Raw genomic sequence first — 16,540 nt, forward strand, 5'->3', positions numbered from 1 at the left:
GGTCTGCTTTATCCCCTGCCTATTCCCCTTGTTCTCTTTGGGAGAGTATCTCAATGTATTTCATCACACATCTTCCTCTTAGTGCTGGGTCAACACCATTTGGGTCATCATTGACAGGTTTTACAAGATCGCTCATTTTGTCCGGTTATGTTGTCTGCCCTCTGCGAGTCAGTTAGCTCTTTTCTTTATTATAGACATCTTTAGAATCCACAGATGTCCTAGGAGATTATCTTTGATGGTGGGGTTCAATTTATTTCTCGTTTTTGGAAAGCCTTTTGTAAAAATTTGGGCATGGAGTTAAAATTCTCTTCTGGGTATTACTCCCAAACTAATGGCTAGACAGAGCATGTAAATCAGTATATTGATACACTCCTTCAGTGCTTTTCATCCGAGAATAAAAACAATTGGTTCCAGCTCCTCCCCTGGACCGAATTTTCACATAATCATCATGTGCACGAGTCTACAGGATTCTCTCCCTTCTTTATTGTTTTAGGGAATCATCCTAATCTTCCGGATCCCTTCACTTGCTCTGGCTCCTCTGTTCCTGCTGCGGACTCCCTCCTTCAAAACTTTTCTCACATTTGGTCTTGTGCGAAAACCTGCTGGAAACCACTCAACATTACAAGAGCTTCGCAGATCACCGAAGACCTATACCAGTTCTCTCCCTCGGGGATCAGGTGTGGTTATCCACTAGAAATCTAAAGCTTAAGGTACCTTCTATGAAGCTGGCACAATGTTTTATTGGACATTATAGTAGTTTGCAGGTTGTTAACCCTGTTAGCTACAAGTTGGAGCTACCCCCTTCTCTTAGGTGCCACAATACCTTTCAATGGTCTTATTAAGACCATTGGTGCTCAATTAATTTTTTGCAGCCCCCTTTACATCTTACGGGTCCTATATTCTCCACTCTTCATGGTCATCAACAATTCTTTACCCACTGGAAGGGTTTTGGTCCTGAGGAGAGATCCTGGTTGGACAAACAAGATTTGCACACTCCTCATTTAATCAGAGTTTTTCAAACAACAGATTGGAAGAAAGGGAGGGTATACTGTCAGGCGCTGTCCCTCTTCTATTTTGCCTGTCATTTTTCCTGCTGCATCTGTTTGCCAGGCAATACTTACAGCATCTCAACCAGCCCTCCCGCGCATGCACGTCTCATTGCTAGGCAACAAGACGCTATCAGGAACTCCAGTGGCACCCGGTGACATCACACCACTGGCATTGCTGATTGGTTCCAGGCACTATGTAAAGCTGTCTCTGGCACAGCTCTAGTGGGAGGTACTGATGCCAGAGTATTGGGTCACCCTGCTCCAGCGTTCCTGTATTATTCTGCGATTCACTGTGTTTGACCTTGGCAATTTCTGACCTCTCTTCCGTTGCTTCTGTGTTTGTTCTTAAGATTGAACCCAGCTTGTCTGACTACTCTCCTGGAACTCTCCATCTGTACTGCATAGTCTGTACGTTACCAACCCGACTTGCCTTGACTATTCTTTTTGACACTCCTGTGTACCTTCACTGCCTGCAGAATTCTGATCCGGCTCGACTGACTACCCTCAATTCTTTATATCTTACTGACGGCTCAGTTGAAGGACAGCAACCTGTGCGCCTCCTGTAGCAAAACCCATAACTCATTGCCGGGGTTCCTGGAGAAGACTGGGGGCACATTAGACTATGCAGCTCCCACTAGAGCTGTGCCAATGTCAGCAGGCATACTCCTGTGTCCCTTAAATTGTGACACATAGCAGATCTTGTAGTTTTTCAAATGAAGGCTATTACCAGCTGTGAGGAAACCACCCTTAGCTGGGGCACTAGTTACCCTCAATGGGATTGAACTAATTTGGGCAGACAAGAAGATATCAAAAACAATAGCACAACACCTTAAGACGATCACAAGGTACAGGGCAAATGGTAATGTGTACTCTCCAGCAGCCTCTTGCAGTCAGCACTCCAACGTAACAATCTCAGTATCCTTCAGAGTCTTATCCTTCCACAGAATTACGGCTACTGTTTTTGTAGGGTTTCATCTGGTGGTACTGCAATGCCTGGCCCAGCGTCCTTTGATCTGCTATTACATACACCAGGATCCTCCAAGATAGAATAGAATCTGCTCTCCTTATTTTCGTGGCTATTTACACAGGGAGTAGGGTCCAATGTCTCAATCCTCCCCCTTTCAGCAGGAGTCTATCAGTAGACACTTAAATTATTTAACTGTTAGACATAACATTTCTGTTTCCTTGATTAAACAATGGAATGGCTGGGCACACTTATCAAAGGGTTATAATATTATATCAAGGAGTGACATTTCACGCTTGCGTGAAACATTAAAGCAATTGACACATTGTATCTGCAGTGTTACATGAACTAAGCCTGTGATACATTTTGATACATGGAAATTTATACTGATACATATTAACTATATTAGCTATATTGGCAGCCACTCAGACATTATTGTTATTCGTAACAGCCTAGATCTACGCCACCCATCATAGCAATGGACATTTGAGAGAAATGGTAATTACCTTAGCTAATTCAAACACATTAGCTAACACAAGTTTCCATCCTGTAATGCAATATGGCTTCTGCTGTCCTGCTATTGGCACATAATATGACAGCAGTCTTTATATTTCTAATATATACAATATGCAGGTAATTGCAAGTATAGCAAAATATACCTAATAGCATGAAATAAAAATGCACATAATGCACAAATCCCTTCAATACCATATATAAGATGCCTACCTCACCTGTTAATTGTTCTGAGTCATCAACTGTATCCAGACAATTAGGGACGTGACACTATCTAGCGATACATACACAGACAATCACAGGAGAACGCACTTGCATCAATCACAGGAGAATGCACCAGCATGTCCTATATAACAGCTGGTGAGACAATCATTCAGCCCTGCCATTTTGTGAGATCATCACATCTTATGAGGTGCAACATTTTTAAGACTAAATATTTTTGAAACCATTGGTTAGTACAAAGGCCTATATCATATACTTACAGGGCACAGTGGCAGATCCAGGGGAGGGGGGCGATCGGGGCAATCGCCCCCCCTAGCAGGGGCTTGCTGCCGGCGGCTGCACATTATGTGCAGGTCCGTTCGGCAGAGAGAGTTAGGGAGAGAGTCCTGCCCGGCTGCTCTGATCAGAGCAGCCGGGCAGGACTCTCTCCCTAACTCTCTCTGCCGAACGGACCTGCACATAGTGTGCAGCCGTTGGCAGCCTTAGGTGTTAAAAAGGGGGCGTGGCTAAATCGCCCCCGGTACAATTAAGTTCTGGATCCGCCCCTGACAGGGCATTTAAGTATTGTTACTAATGACTATCTTTTTACTTCTCTTTAGACAAAAACATGTCTGACCATGAGCAGCAAAGTCTCAGGCTCCTCTGCGTCATCCTCAAAGTGGAGGCAGCCCAATTTTACCTTACAGGAGGTGGAGGTTTTAGTGCAGCTGACAGTGGAGAGGCTGCCTTACAAGACCTGGCAGATCTCCGCCTCAGCTAAATCATGTGTGTGGGATGATTTAACAACGCAGGTCAATGACATGGCTCCAATTCGTTCCACAGTGATTGAGGTCAAAAAATGGTAATGTATTCATTCACTAATTCATATATTGTTATCTGCAACCCTAGTACAGATCAGGTTATTCTTCAAGATACTGTTTACAATCTTTACAGTATTTTAAGAAAAATCTTAAAATCTTCTTAAAAAATTGTGCATGGCCCTTTTTTATTGCAAAAAAGTTTCACAAATCAAAGCAAATATAATAATTTTTCTGAATTTTAAACATTATTATCTTTTCTCAGTTCACACATCTGGCAAAGTTTTAACTTCCAGTTGAAAGACAAGTTGAGCGACCACCGCAAGCATGCTCAGACTACTGGCTGTGGTCACCCAGCTCAATTAGACCACAGTTCTCTGGAGACCATGGCATTGACCTGCATTGATGAGCAGATGGTGAAAGAGGTGGGTCGTATTGATACTGGATACAACCCACCCCTATTAGAACCTCTATCCCCAGAGGTACATTGCAAAAAATAATACATTGTTTGACAAAATTACATGTTATTACTTGACCAAAATACCCGCCTCTCCCCAACATTAACTGGCTTATTTGTAAATTTGTAATACACATAACAAATCCTTGTCACTCATACTGCAACATAGTCATCCTAGTGTACAATCAGACCAAAGTGTTTAACATTAAAAATTATTTACCAAATCATGTAACAAGTACCAAATAAAGCATAGTTAATAGTCCACCCACCAAATATGCTGGTTGTTACAGTGATGTTTTCTTTTGGACCCCAAAATTAGAGGTCATAATTCACCCTTGCTACACAGCAAGCTGGGGTGCTAATAACATTGAGAAGGAATTGGTTGAGTAGGTTCGTGATGTGGAGAAGCCATCGATGGAAGAGGAAGCAGGGGTCATTTGGCAAATGGCACTCCCCTTCAAATACATCACAATTTTCACCAATTAAAAGCACAACTTCAAAACACTACCCAGGAGATGAGCACCTACAACCAAACATCCAAGTGGCTTCGAAATTTTTTTATTTTTTTTTGTGAATTTGTTTTTGGATCATGCGTGCTTATTTGATATTTGATTAATACATTTGTTTGATAGTACACAAAACCAAGTCTCTGTTTTTTTTATTTAAAAGACTTTAAAAGTGACATTAATACAAGAGTATAAAAATTCCGAACATTAAAAGTAGATGGATAACACTTATTGCTTATAGCAGTATGACTCCAAAATTTCAGGGGGGCTGGGGTCACTGTCTTCCACCGCCTCGCCAACCACCTCGGCCTCTTCCAACCATGGAGTCCCACTTCTAAGGGCAATGTTATGGAACACCACACACAAAGCAATTGTAACGATTGTATCAGGAAGAGAGCCCAGGAGTGATGGGTACATGTGTTAGCCTGGTTAAGAGCTGGCCAGACAGAGGTGCAGAGTCTAACAGTTCCCCCGGTCTTCATCAAGAACCTTTGCAAGGCAGGATAAACTTTTGCGGCTAGGAACATACACATCATGTCCCTCTGATCAGACACTAGGCATAACACAGCAGAAAGGGAAACCCAAAGCAGGTCAGCTAGCCGAGGAATAATACACTGACTGTAACAAGGTACCAAATCGGTATGCAGTAGGGAAGTCAAATAATACGCCAGGATCTGGAACACAGGCAATAGTGCAGTAGAAAATCAGGATCTGAGAAAGAGTGGTCAAAACAAACAACGACTGGTACACAAGGGGTTAAAAGGCAGAAGCACTATCCAGGAAGGAATCACAAGGGCAGTCCAGTAGAGCAGCAATATAGCATAACAAGGAGTCAGTCAGGGTATGGATACCTGTTGCTCTGAAAGTGCTGCAGTGACATAGTGAGCCTTATATACTGTGCAGATAAATATGCCGATTCCACGCCACGATCGTGTAACTGCCCAAACCAGGAAGTGCTGAACTTATACAGAGGCAGAGGAAATCAGCAGCACAGGAGTGTGGAGCAGGTAAGTTTGTGCCAGTACCACTTCCCCATGGGTGGACACTGGACACCCTAAAAGGTTTGTCAAGAATTTTTTCTGAAAAATCTTAAGTAAACGGGGAGAATGTACATCGGTGGCTTTAACCCAGGAGCAATCTTCTGGACCATACCTCTTGTAATCTATTAAGAACTGCAAAGAGCCCATGGATATACGAGAGTCCAGAATTTATTTGACCTCTTATTCTTGTTTATTCTGGACAAGAATGGGAGGTGGAGGATTATTAGTGGTAGAGTACTGATTGGAGACAACATGTTTCAGGAGGAAAGCATGGAACATTTTGGGAACTTGTAAGGAAGAAAGCAACTTCAATCTAAAGGCTACAGGATTTATGACCCTTCAATACCTAAAAGGACCAATAAACCTAAGGCTAGCTTCATACTAGGTACCCGTAGTCAAAGAATGCAGGTGGACAACCAGACTCTGTCTCCGGGTCTCCAATTGGGAACAGCACGCCTGCTCCTACCACTGACCGTCTTGCTCTCTGTGGAAGATTTATTTAAACTTTCATGTACTTGAGTTCAAATGACTGATAAATTCAGAAAAAGAGAGTCCACCACTGGTACATCCAAGGATGGAATATGGGGAAGGGTAGGTAACTTGGGATGGCAGTCGTACAGTACTAGTGATTATTGTGGGCGAATTCTGCCCATGGAAGTAGATCCACCCAGTTGTTTTGGGCAGAGTGACAGAAATGAATATGCATAGAAACTTCTCAAAGATCTTGATTAGTTCTCTCTGTCAATCTATAAGAATGTGGGTGGTAGGCTGAAGAAAAATACCATGGCAATAATCTTACAAAAGCTTTTTGAGAATGAAGGGCCTGATTCATTAAGGATCTTAACTTGAGAAACTTCTTATTTCAGTCTCCTGGACAAAACCATGTTACATCGTAAGGGGTGCAAATTAGTATTTTGTTTTGCACATAAGTTAAATATTGACTGTTTTTTCATGTAGCACACAAATACTTGATAGCTTATTTGTACACTTAAATTTAAAGTTGATATTTGTGTGCTACATGAAAAAACAGTCAGTATTTAACTTATGTGCAAAACAAAATACTAATTTGCACCCCTTGCATTGTAACATGGTTTTATCCAGGAGATTGAAAAAAGAAGTTTCTCAAGTTAAGATCCTTAATGAATCAGGCCCATAGATAGGAACTGAGTACCTTAGTTGGATACAATTTCCTGAGGACATCCATGCAAATAGAAGATTTTCTTGAGGAAAAGGTCAGCTAAGGTATAGGTGGAGGGAAGACCCTTGAAGGGTACAAAATGTGCGACTATGGAAAAATTATCTAGGGTGAACCATATGACAGTACAGGATTTGGAAAGGTGGTAGATCTGTGATGAAATCCATTGCCAGGTGAAACCACGGACAATCAGGTATACGCAAAGGTATCAAAGAACCATGCGGTTACTGACAGGGTACCTTGTGCTGGGCACAAATGGGACATGCGGCAATAAATTGCTTGAAATTGATACGAAGAGATGGCCACCAATAACTTTGAGCAACTCCAAGTTTAACTCCAGCATGCCTCGAGAAGCAATAATTATTGGCCAAACGTAATAGTTTAGTACATAAATTAGGAGAAACCAAGATCTTACCCGGAGGACAGAGGGTAGATCTTATGGGAGTTAACGCTAACACGCTTTTAGGATCCTAGATAAATTTATTCTGTTCAGTGGGGTTCATTGTCAGAGGGGTCAAAAGAATGAGAGAGAGCATCAGCTTTCTTGCTTTTCAAATCCAGACGGTAGGCGAGTATGACATTGAACTGAGAGAAAAACAGAGACCATCTTGGTTGACAGGGGTTCAGACACTGTGCCATCTGAAAATACAAGAGGTTTTTGTGATAAGTATAACTTGTTACCGGAAACAGAGCACCTTCTAGCAGTTGTCTCCACTCAGAGAGAGACAATTTGATCACTAGGAGTTCCTTATCTCCTATGCCAAAATTCCTCTCAGCCATTAGGAGCTTGCGAGAGGAAAATCTACAGGGGTGAAGTTTCCCAGAGGAATCTCGCTGAGAGAGAACAGTCCCAGTCCCATAAGATGATGCATCCACTTCAAGAAAAAAAGGACTCTGGCAGTTGGTTTGCTGCAGGACAGGAACAGAAGAAAGAGATACCGTAACCCAGAATGGGTAACTGAGTTTATTCGAAAATACACTTCTAAAATTTGCAGAATAAGTGGTTGGTTCCGGTCGAATAGTTCGGTAATTAAATGAATTGGATATCTGATCTTCACTTTAATGGCGGTCATACCCCGGTAGTCAATGTATGAACGCAGGCCACTGTCTTTCTTTTTAACAAAGAAAAAATCGGTGGCAGCCGGTGAGCATGATCTTCGGATGAATCCACATTCTAGATTTTGTCAAAAATATTCCACCATGGCGTTGGTCTCACGGATGGAAAGCCGGTACACACGACCCCGAGGAGGGGATTTGAAAAACAGAAGTTCTATTCTGCAATCCCAGACTCGGTGTGGAGGAAGAGCGGTTGCCTTTTATTCACAAAATACATCAGGAAAAGCCTGATACTGCGGGAATGATTGGATTTAGACAGTCAAAGTGGAGGATCCACTTTATGGATACACTGTGAAAGGCAATAGGAGCCCCAGCAAATAATCTGAGGATCATGCTAATCTAATACAGAAGAATAACAAGAACACAAATACAAATACAGTAGAATGCAGGCAAAGCTTTGGAAGTGTTAATACCACAGGGTTGAAGGCCCTGGAAATAACACAAAAGGAGATATCCTTCTTATGAACAGATCCAATTTGCATAGTTAAAGGAACTGTACGAACCCAAATGACACTATCTGGGATTCTACTTCCATTAATGGCGGTAAGGTGGAGAGGCTGTTCCAGTGATATAGTGGAAAGAGTCAAATGAGCAACCATGGAAGCTGAAATTACCTGCTGCTCCTGAGTCCACGAATGCTGATAGAGTGATAGCTTTGGAACCATGAGTGAGTAGAACCGAGAAAGCAAAGATGTCATTAGAGGAAGATGCTGCAGAGGAACAAAGATAATCTAACAAAAACTCTCCTAAACCCATTGGGCCCTGTCGATTCCCAATCTTTTTAGTGCAGGTACCCAAAATGTGATTGGGGTGACCACAATACAGGCAAAGTTTATCCTTGAATCTTCTATCTCTCTCTTCACTAGAGAGACAGTACCGAACTAAGCGCATGGGTTCCTCAGGTGGGGTGATGAGAGCCTGGAAGGTGGGAACAAAATGGAAGTTGGACCAACGAGGCTTAGTCTTCTCAAGTGTTCATTCTTTAAAGCTGAGGCCATCCAAGCTTTATTGAAAGGCATACTGGCCAATGGATTGTGAGCCCTGGCATAAATGCAGAATCGCGGCTGCTTTGTTTGAAACCCTGCCAGGCAGAGGGCTTGGCCATAGAGCAGTGAAACAATATAGCTTTTTCACTGGGAAAATTCCCACGAAGGAGTTCAAATTGTATGGCACATTGATTAAGAAATCCTCTACAGGAATGGGGAACCTGTGAAAATTAGGAGGCTTACGAATGCGTAACTGAGAAGCTGCAGACACAGGCGAGGCTGTATCAACTGCGGGACGGACTGCCTGGATGCCACCTATTTGTTCTGAAGTGAATCAAAACAAGTGGAGAATCCATGTAGAAACTTCATTAAATTATCCTGATTAGCCTACTGCTTCTCAACTCTACCGACCGAGCTTTGCAGGAGGTCCTGGGAGGGAGATTGCCTGCCGGATCCATCACAGTGGTTCAAAGCAAATTGTAACAATTGTCTCAGGAGGAGAGCCATGGGTTAATGGATACACGTGTTCGCCTGGTTTAGCGCTGGTCCAACAGAGGCACGGAATCTAACAGTTCCCCCACTTTTCACCAGAAGTCGCAAGGTAGGATGGACTGTTGCAGCCGGGAACACGCAGGTCGAGGCCCTCTAATCAGCCCCTTTCTCTCTTTAATATTTACGCAGGCTACAAATTTATTTATTACACCTTTCTCACATATAGCCACTCATGGACATGGATGAGGTGTTGGAAGATGAGGGCAACAGGTGTCACCCTCTGAAACCAGTAACTGGTCCACCGTTCCCGGTCCAGGGTGCGTGTCTTCAGGCCACATGTCAGCCGCTTTGGGATGTCAGAAGCTGAGGTGGTGCATCTCTATCGGCTCCTGCCTCATGTCTTCGCCTTCATTGCGTATTCCTTGATTCCTTGTGGGTGTCTGCCCCTTTCAATCCCGAAGCTGTATGTTGTAGTAAGCACCATTTGTGCCCGCAGGTGTATGGTACAGGACTGCATTCATGGACGTTTCTGACGATTCTGTGAGCTCTGAAAGGGGGAATTAGACTATACTTGCCTGCTCTCCCAAAATCTACAGGAGACTCATAAATTCGAGGAAGGTGTGACCGGCCCCCCACACTTGCTCTTTGGACCAAAGGTAGGCAAGTATGTGATGGATTTGACAAGATCAATCCAATGGTTTGCCTGCAAAGCTGCTTTGGTTCAGAGCTCTCTGCTGCAGTTGTCTTTTTAGATTAGAGATGCCTCATCACGCTTAGCCAAGAAACAGGGTTAACAACCCTAATACAGATTTTTTAAAACTGTACTGAAGACAACATTGTTTACAGACACTTTACTTATGCAATTTTAAAATGTATGACAAAGTAAAAGTAGAGAACTGAAAATTGGGGACTCTATTCACTCCCTAAACAATTTTCTCAGTAAATGATATTTGTAATTTAGTATAGTCTATATTTTTTTATACTTACCGACATGCCAAAATGTACATTTTACTGATTTTCAGTAAATTCATTGACAAGTTGTAATCATGAGGAACGTGTTTAAAGATACTTCATTGCCATTTTCACTTTAAGATTATTTAGTTTATTGGTCTTTACATGTCATGCTTCAATTATACTAGATACATGTTTGTTTTCTTACTAGTTTCCTCTTGTGCATTTTAGTCCTCTATTTATACCACCGGACAGTGTTGTTTATTGCTGTTGCCCAGGCATCTGACAAAGTTACTCTGAAAAATAATTCAATGTAGAAAACTCAAAGCACACAAAAGGAAAACTAAAATATATTTAGTAAAAGCTGCAGGTAGGCATTACAAGACAATATATGGAAGTAATCTAAATGTGGAAAATCCATTTAAAACATAAGCAACTTTATTGCCAGGCATGGCATTTGGTTTCATTCGTGCAGGTGTCATTGGACATTGGTGCAAATACAATCTTTTTTTTCTCCCAACTAGTCCAGCGATAGGCCAAATCCATGTGAACTTGAATGCAGCTCATCCCCTTTATTTCTTTACATCTATGAGTTGTTTAACATGAGACTCAGTTTCCACAAACAATGTAACTTACATAGAAATTAAAGAATTTCATAGAAAATCATTCTAGAAAGTGCCACAGGAAGCAAACACATAACAACAATGGAACACAAATAATTCAGCTACATATAAAAAGTTTAGTAGATAATTTCCTGTTTTCTAATATTATGTCACACAATCACTTCAGATTTCTGTATTTGACATAATTCGTAGAAATAAACCTCATGCATCACCATGAAGAGAGTTCAGAATCAGCTTGTTTTTTTCTTTGTAGAAGAATTATCTTTACAGAATATCAAAAGTGTGTTAACTTCTATGGCTAGAGCTCTTAATGGCTTTAATGAGATTCCTGATGAGCACTATAAAGATACATTATGGGCAGATTTAATAGCTAAATAATGAGACCGATCGGTTCATGGATTCTTGTAAACAACAGATCGTGCTCTTTACCTTCTTTTGTTCAGAAAGACAAACCTTTCTTTTGACACTATAGGAACACACTACCAGCATCTGCATTAAGAGGAAAAACTCAGGCACAAACTGATTTTCCTTCAAAATCGATTTTATTGACCTGTTCAAATTACAAAATCATCCTGCTGTTGTGTAACAAGTTCAGTCTACAGCTCTGGAAATTAGTATGGCTCAGTAAATGGACTGTAATAAATGCATTGTATGAGTATCTCGCTGCTGTTAGAAAATAGTGCCTGCATCCTCCTCAACCTTCAATGTCCTACACATTTCAGAGTTAGAATTGTGAAAGGGAAAATCTCGTCCCCACAGTGTAGATTTTTTTCCTTTCCGAACTGTGCGTGTTGTGTTCATCTCTGGAAATGATTCTGTTAGAAAATAGATTTCTCTATATAGTAAAAAGAGAGAAAAAAATGTCAGTTAACAGCATAATGAATATATATAAATATATATATCTACACATTACTCACTAACATTATAGTAACTTTACAAATAGCACATTGCCATTCTAAAACCTGTGTATGGTAATGACCTGGAGAAAAATCCCCCAGCACACAATCACAGTAATGACTTGTAATCTAAATTATGTTTGAGAAGCTACACACAAGCACATCCATGCTTTTATTTCCATAAGCAATGACTGTTTGTGGTCTACAGTGGACTATGTTTACAGAGTAGGGATGGCAAGTTGTTCTGGAGGTGGTACATAGTCTGGCTAAACATTTATCATGGGAATCCATTAATCCCTGTTTTACCTGTGTTAAAGTTGGGGCGATGTTATCATCATCATCATCAATTATTTATACAGCGCCACCAATTCTGCAGCGCTGTACAGAGACTATTTGTCACTCCATCGGTCCCCTGCTCCTTTGGAGCTTAAAGTCTAGATTCCCTAACATACTCACATACACAGTCAGATACACAGAGTAAGGTCAATTTGATAGCAGTCAATTAACCTATGAGTATGTTTTTGGAGTGTAGGAGAAAACCGGAACACCTAGAGGAAACCCACACAAAAACTGAGAGCACATACAAACTCCACACAGATAAGGCCGTGGTCGGAAATCAAACTCATGACCCCAGCGCTGGGAGGCAGAGGTGCTAACCACTAAACGCAGTGCAGCACAGCACACTGCAGGTTGGTGAAATAAGTCCCATGAGTATTTACCATTACAGTTATCAGAGATTTGAGTTGAATTCTGCAGACCCCAATTATATTTACAGATGTCTGCTTAGCATACTTCCCAAAAGATCTGATTTTCAGACCTTGAAAGGGGTGTTGCTTGATGCAAAGTTTGTGTTGTTTGTCACAATGTGAGTGTGATTAAGCAGAACTGTACATGGTTTGAGTGGACCAGGGCATAAATTGAGCTTTTGTTTTTTAATATGTTGGGAAGTTTGGGATATCTCTAAGAAGATGGACAGTAAAGGCAACCTGCACAGTGATGTAATATACAGCAGCTTTTTAGTCTCTGTGTTTGTTATACAATAAAGGATCCAGCAGTGAGCCTATCCCTAACCTCTGTGGAAATGATTTATTATGTATATGTTGTAATTGTAGGCAATATAACCTATCCACAGATAGTATTTATACATTTCTGTTTGTTTTAATATAATAGTTTAATGTCCCTTTTGCACCTCTATTGTGGTATCATAAAGGAATTTGTGTACTGTAAATTTAAAGGTATATAGGACATAATTGTAAAGAACTATGGGGTAAATGTATCATACCCCGGTTTTTTCAACTCGCCGGGAATTGGCGAGTTGACAGCTAAAACTTAAAGAGGCGCTGGCTTGTAAAGGCAAGCGCTGCCTTTACAGTCATGGGAGTAAATGATACATTTACCCCCATGACTTTACACACTTGCCATAGGCTGCCTAACAATTCTGATTAACATTCATTTGTAAGCTGTATGTGCAAACCAGCTGTGTAAATATCTCATGTGCCAGGATCTAGGGTGACAAAATCACATGATTCAACCTTTCTTTCTTTGTCTTATTACTTTATTTCCTTGATTTATGGCTTGTAAAATAAATTTACCAAATTTAATCATAAAGTGTATATATGCACCCCAGCATTGTCCTGGAAGTGTCGGTGTGTACACAAAAAGGAGTGTGTATGTGTCACATTAAGATGTGTTCACACCATGTTGGCAGTCTGTGAAGAGATAGGCTTGGCCATCGCCAACCTTGTCCCCTCCCCACAAAAGCTTTAAATTGCTGCGCTCGCCAACGGCGGGACAGTCCCTTGAAATCCGGACAATTGGGCGGTATGTTTTGGAACTAGGCCATGGAGATCTGTGGAAAGGAAGTTAAATGGAATCTAGGTGAGTAAAAAACTGAAATCTGAGTATAAGGACATTCTGGGATTGAGGTGTACATCATTTCTACTAGAAATCAAAAGTTTACAATTACACAGATATTAACTAATCCTTTGCTATGAGGCTATTTGAACTTGATGGATAAACAAACTACGTAAATTGCATATTTTATATTTATAGTTAAATTTAAAAAAAATTTCTTTTAAAAAGTTATGATTTTTGATATTGCAGGAGAGATGTGCAATTTCCTTGTATGCAGTAACCACTCTTCTTTGTGTATTGTGATAAAGCAGACTATTGGTAAAACGGAGTGCTCTCATCTGTGTTTTATCAGTAATCTAAGTGGAACATGAGTCATATTTTGTCTGGGGAAATATAACTCTGGGTGGCTATTACAGCATAGAAATCTGGAGGACTGTTAAATAATTCAAGAGATAAAGGTGGCTTCCTCTGCTGTGATTCAAGGCTTCTTTGCAAATATTATTATTTTATAACAAATAGCTATAAAGCAACTGTAAGACTTAAAGAAACAGTACTAGCATATATTGTGTTTTGGCATATTTGTGGATGAGACATGAATTTATAAGTTGTGCTGTTTGAGTTAAGCTGGGAAGCTGACAATTTTGAAACAAATACAATAGGTATCCACATATATAAGGTTTATACAGCTATTAGTTTGTTTTATGCTCCTGTTAGGTTTCACATCATGCATTTATATATCTCCATGTTACTAGTACAGTGGAAACCTAGATAATGGGTGGCACAGTGGCCTTGCCCTAGGTCCAAAGCAATCAGGGTGCTGCCTGCGTGTGGATTCTATGTTCTACTAGTATTCATATTTCCCCGGTCCTACAGCTTCTTCCCAAAATCCAAAAACATACTACTGTGTGCATTTGTGTGATCTTAAAAGGAAAATTATATTGTAAGCTTCAGCTTGACAAGTACCTACGTACTATGCATTATATAAGCACTATATATAAAATTATAATAATTATGCTGCCATTATCCAGATATTGTAAGAAAATAGCAATAAGGTAAATAGCAATAAGGTTCCGAGAGCATTTTAAGGATATTTTCACTCCAGATTATTATTATTATAGATGGGATCTACTGTATTTAACCAATACTTGCCCACTCGTGACTGAAAATGAAAAAATAATATTCTCTCGAAAGCATCCTCAGAATGTATTTCTTTCAAAATATATTTGTTTTTATTGTGTTTAAGACTGCCCGTAAAGAACTCCATTCTATAGAAAGTAACTATAACTCAGTTCTGAGAGTTCACCATAGAAAGTGCCACCTTAGTCCTGTAACCAATGACAGACCAAAGCTTGCTTCTTATTAGCACAGTGGTTAGCAATTCTACCTCACAGTTCTTGGACCATGGGTTCCATTCCAGTCAGTGCCCTATATGTGTGAAGTTTGTATGTTCTTTCCATGTTTGCATGGGTTTTTCTCTGGAAGTTCCCCGTTTAATATCCACATTCCAAAACCATACTGATAGGTTAAGTGTCTGATGACAAAAGTGGACCCTAGGGTGTGTGTGTGTGTGATTGTAAGATAGAGATTTAGACTGGAAACACCAATTGACCGGTGACTAAATAATAAATTATTAAATATTCTACAGTGTGCCATAATATATTGGCATTATATAAATAATTATAAAAAAAAAAATCCCTCCCACTACACTGGTGCTGCTACTTTTCTCAATTTAATTCCTGACCCGGAAGGGAAAACTTTTGATGAGAAGTTTCAATATATACATATCACGCTCCAGTATTTACTTCTGCACTGGTATTTGTGATGCTATTTGCACAATATTTTCAACATATGTCAAAATAATGGTATATTTACATGCACAGGAAGACAGTTTTTGCCCCCAAGCCTGAGCTGTGATCTGTTTAACTTTAAACAGAGCAGAACCCAACTCAGTCAGGAGTGATGTCCATCAGGATTGCAAGGGCAAGCCAACACATGGAAAATCTTCAACAGAGTATAGACGCATTTTGCTCTACTTTTTTTCCATCTATGCTCTCATAAGCATTCTTCCTTACCCTGAGTGGCTGTGTGAATGGGTCCTGCAGTTTTCGTAGGTTTCAATGATTCAATTTTAAGGTCTCTTTTCACCTACATTAATAGCACTGAGCAAAATAAAATTCAGATAGAGGCACCACAGTCTGGCTGCCTATGTCATTGTACCCAAAGACTGTTAGATTGATTATGCTTTGAAAAAAAAAAATCACATTGACAGGATGGTGGTCAAATCATGAGTAAAGCAGTTTATCTTCACATTTTTTGATTGCGAGTTCTGTCAGGGAGAGAGGGAGTGAGAGAGAGAGAGAGACAGAGACACAGAGACAGAGAGGCAGAGAGACAGAGGCAGAGACAGAGAGAGACAGACAGAGAGAGACCGAGACAGAGAGAGACAGAGAGAGAGACAGAGAGAGACACCCACACAGAGAGAGAGAGACAGAGACACAAAGAGAGAGAGACAGAGACACAGAGAGAGAGAGAGAGAGAGAGACACAGAGAGAGAGAAACAGAGACACAGAGAGAGAGAGAGAGACACACACACACACAGAGAGAGAGACACACACACACACACACACACACACACACACACACACACACACAGAGACAGAGAGAGAGACACACACACACAGAGACAGAGAGAGAGAGACACACACACAAAGAGAGACAGAGAGAGAGAGAGAGACACACACAGAGACAGAGAGAGAGAGAGACACAGAGAGAGAGAGAGACACACAGACGGAGACAGAGAGAGACAGAGAGAGAGAGAGACAGACAGAGAGACAGAGAGACAGACAGAGAGAGGGGTGGGAGAAGGAGGGGTAGGAGAG

The 16,540-nt window shown here is 40.9% G+C and overlaps 1 protein-coding gene and 1 long non-coding RNA gene across 2 annotated transcripts in view; one reads left to right on the forward strand and one right to left on the reverse strand.

The window, feature by feature from the left end:
- LOC142160338 (uncharacterized) overlaps positions 1 to 16,540 on the forward strand; it is a 480,167-nt gene that overhangs the window by 48,252 nt on the left and 415,375 nt on the right. The gene's annotated exons all lie outside the window — the stretch shown is intronic.
- LOC142161432 (microsomal triglyceride transfer protein-like) overlaps positions 11,435 to 16,540 on the reverse strand; it is a 71,143-nt gene continuing 66,037 nt past the window's right edge. The window contains exon 18 of the mRNA XM_075217035.1: positions 11,435 to 11,746. Coding sequence (XP_075073136.1) covers positions 11,581 to 11,746 — 166 coding nt within the window. The 3' untranslated portion in view covers positions 11,435 to 11,580. The remainder of the gene's footprint in view (positions 11,747 to 16,540) is intronic.

Source organism: Mixophyes fleayi, chromosome 6, assembly GCF_038048845.1.
Source record: "Mixophyes fleayi isolate aMixFle1 chromosome 6, aMixFle1.hap1, whole genome shotgun sequence".
In the NCBI taxonomy this organism is placed as follows: Eukaryota; Metazoa; Chordata; class Amphibia; order Anura; family Limnodynastidae; genus Mixophyes; species Mixophyes fleayi.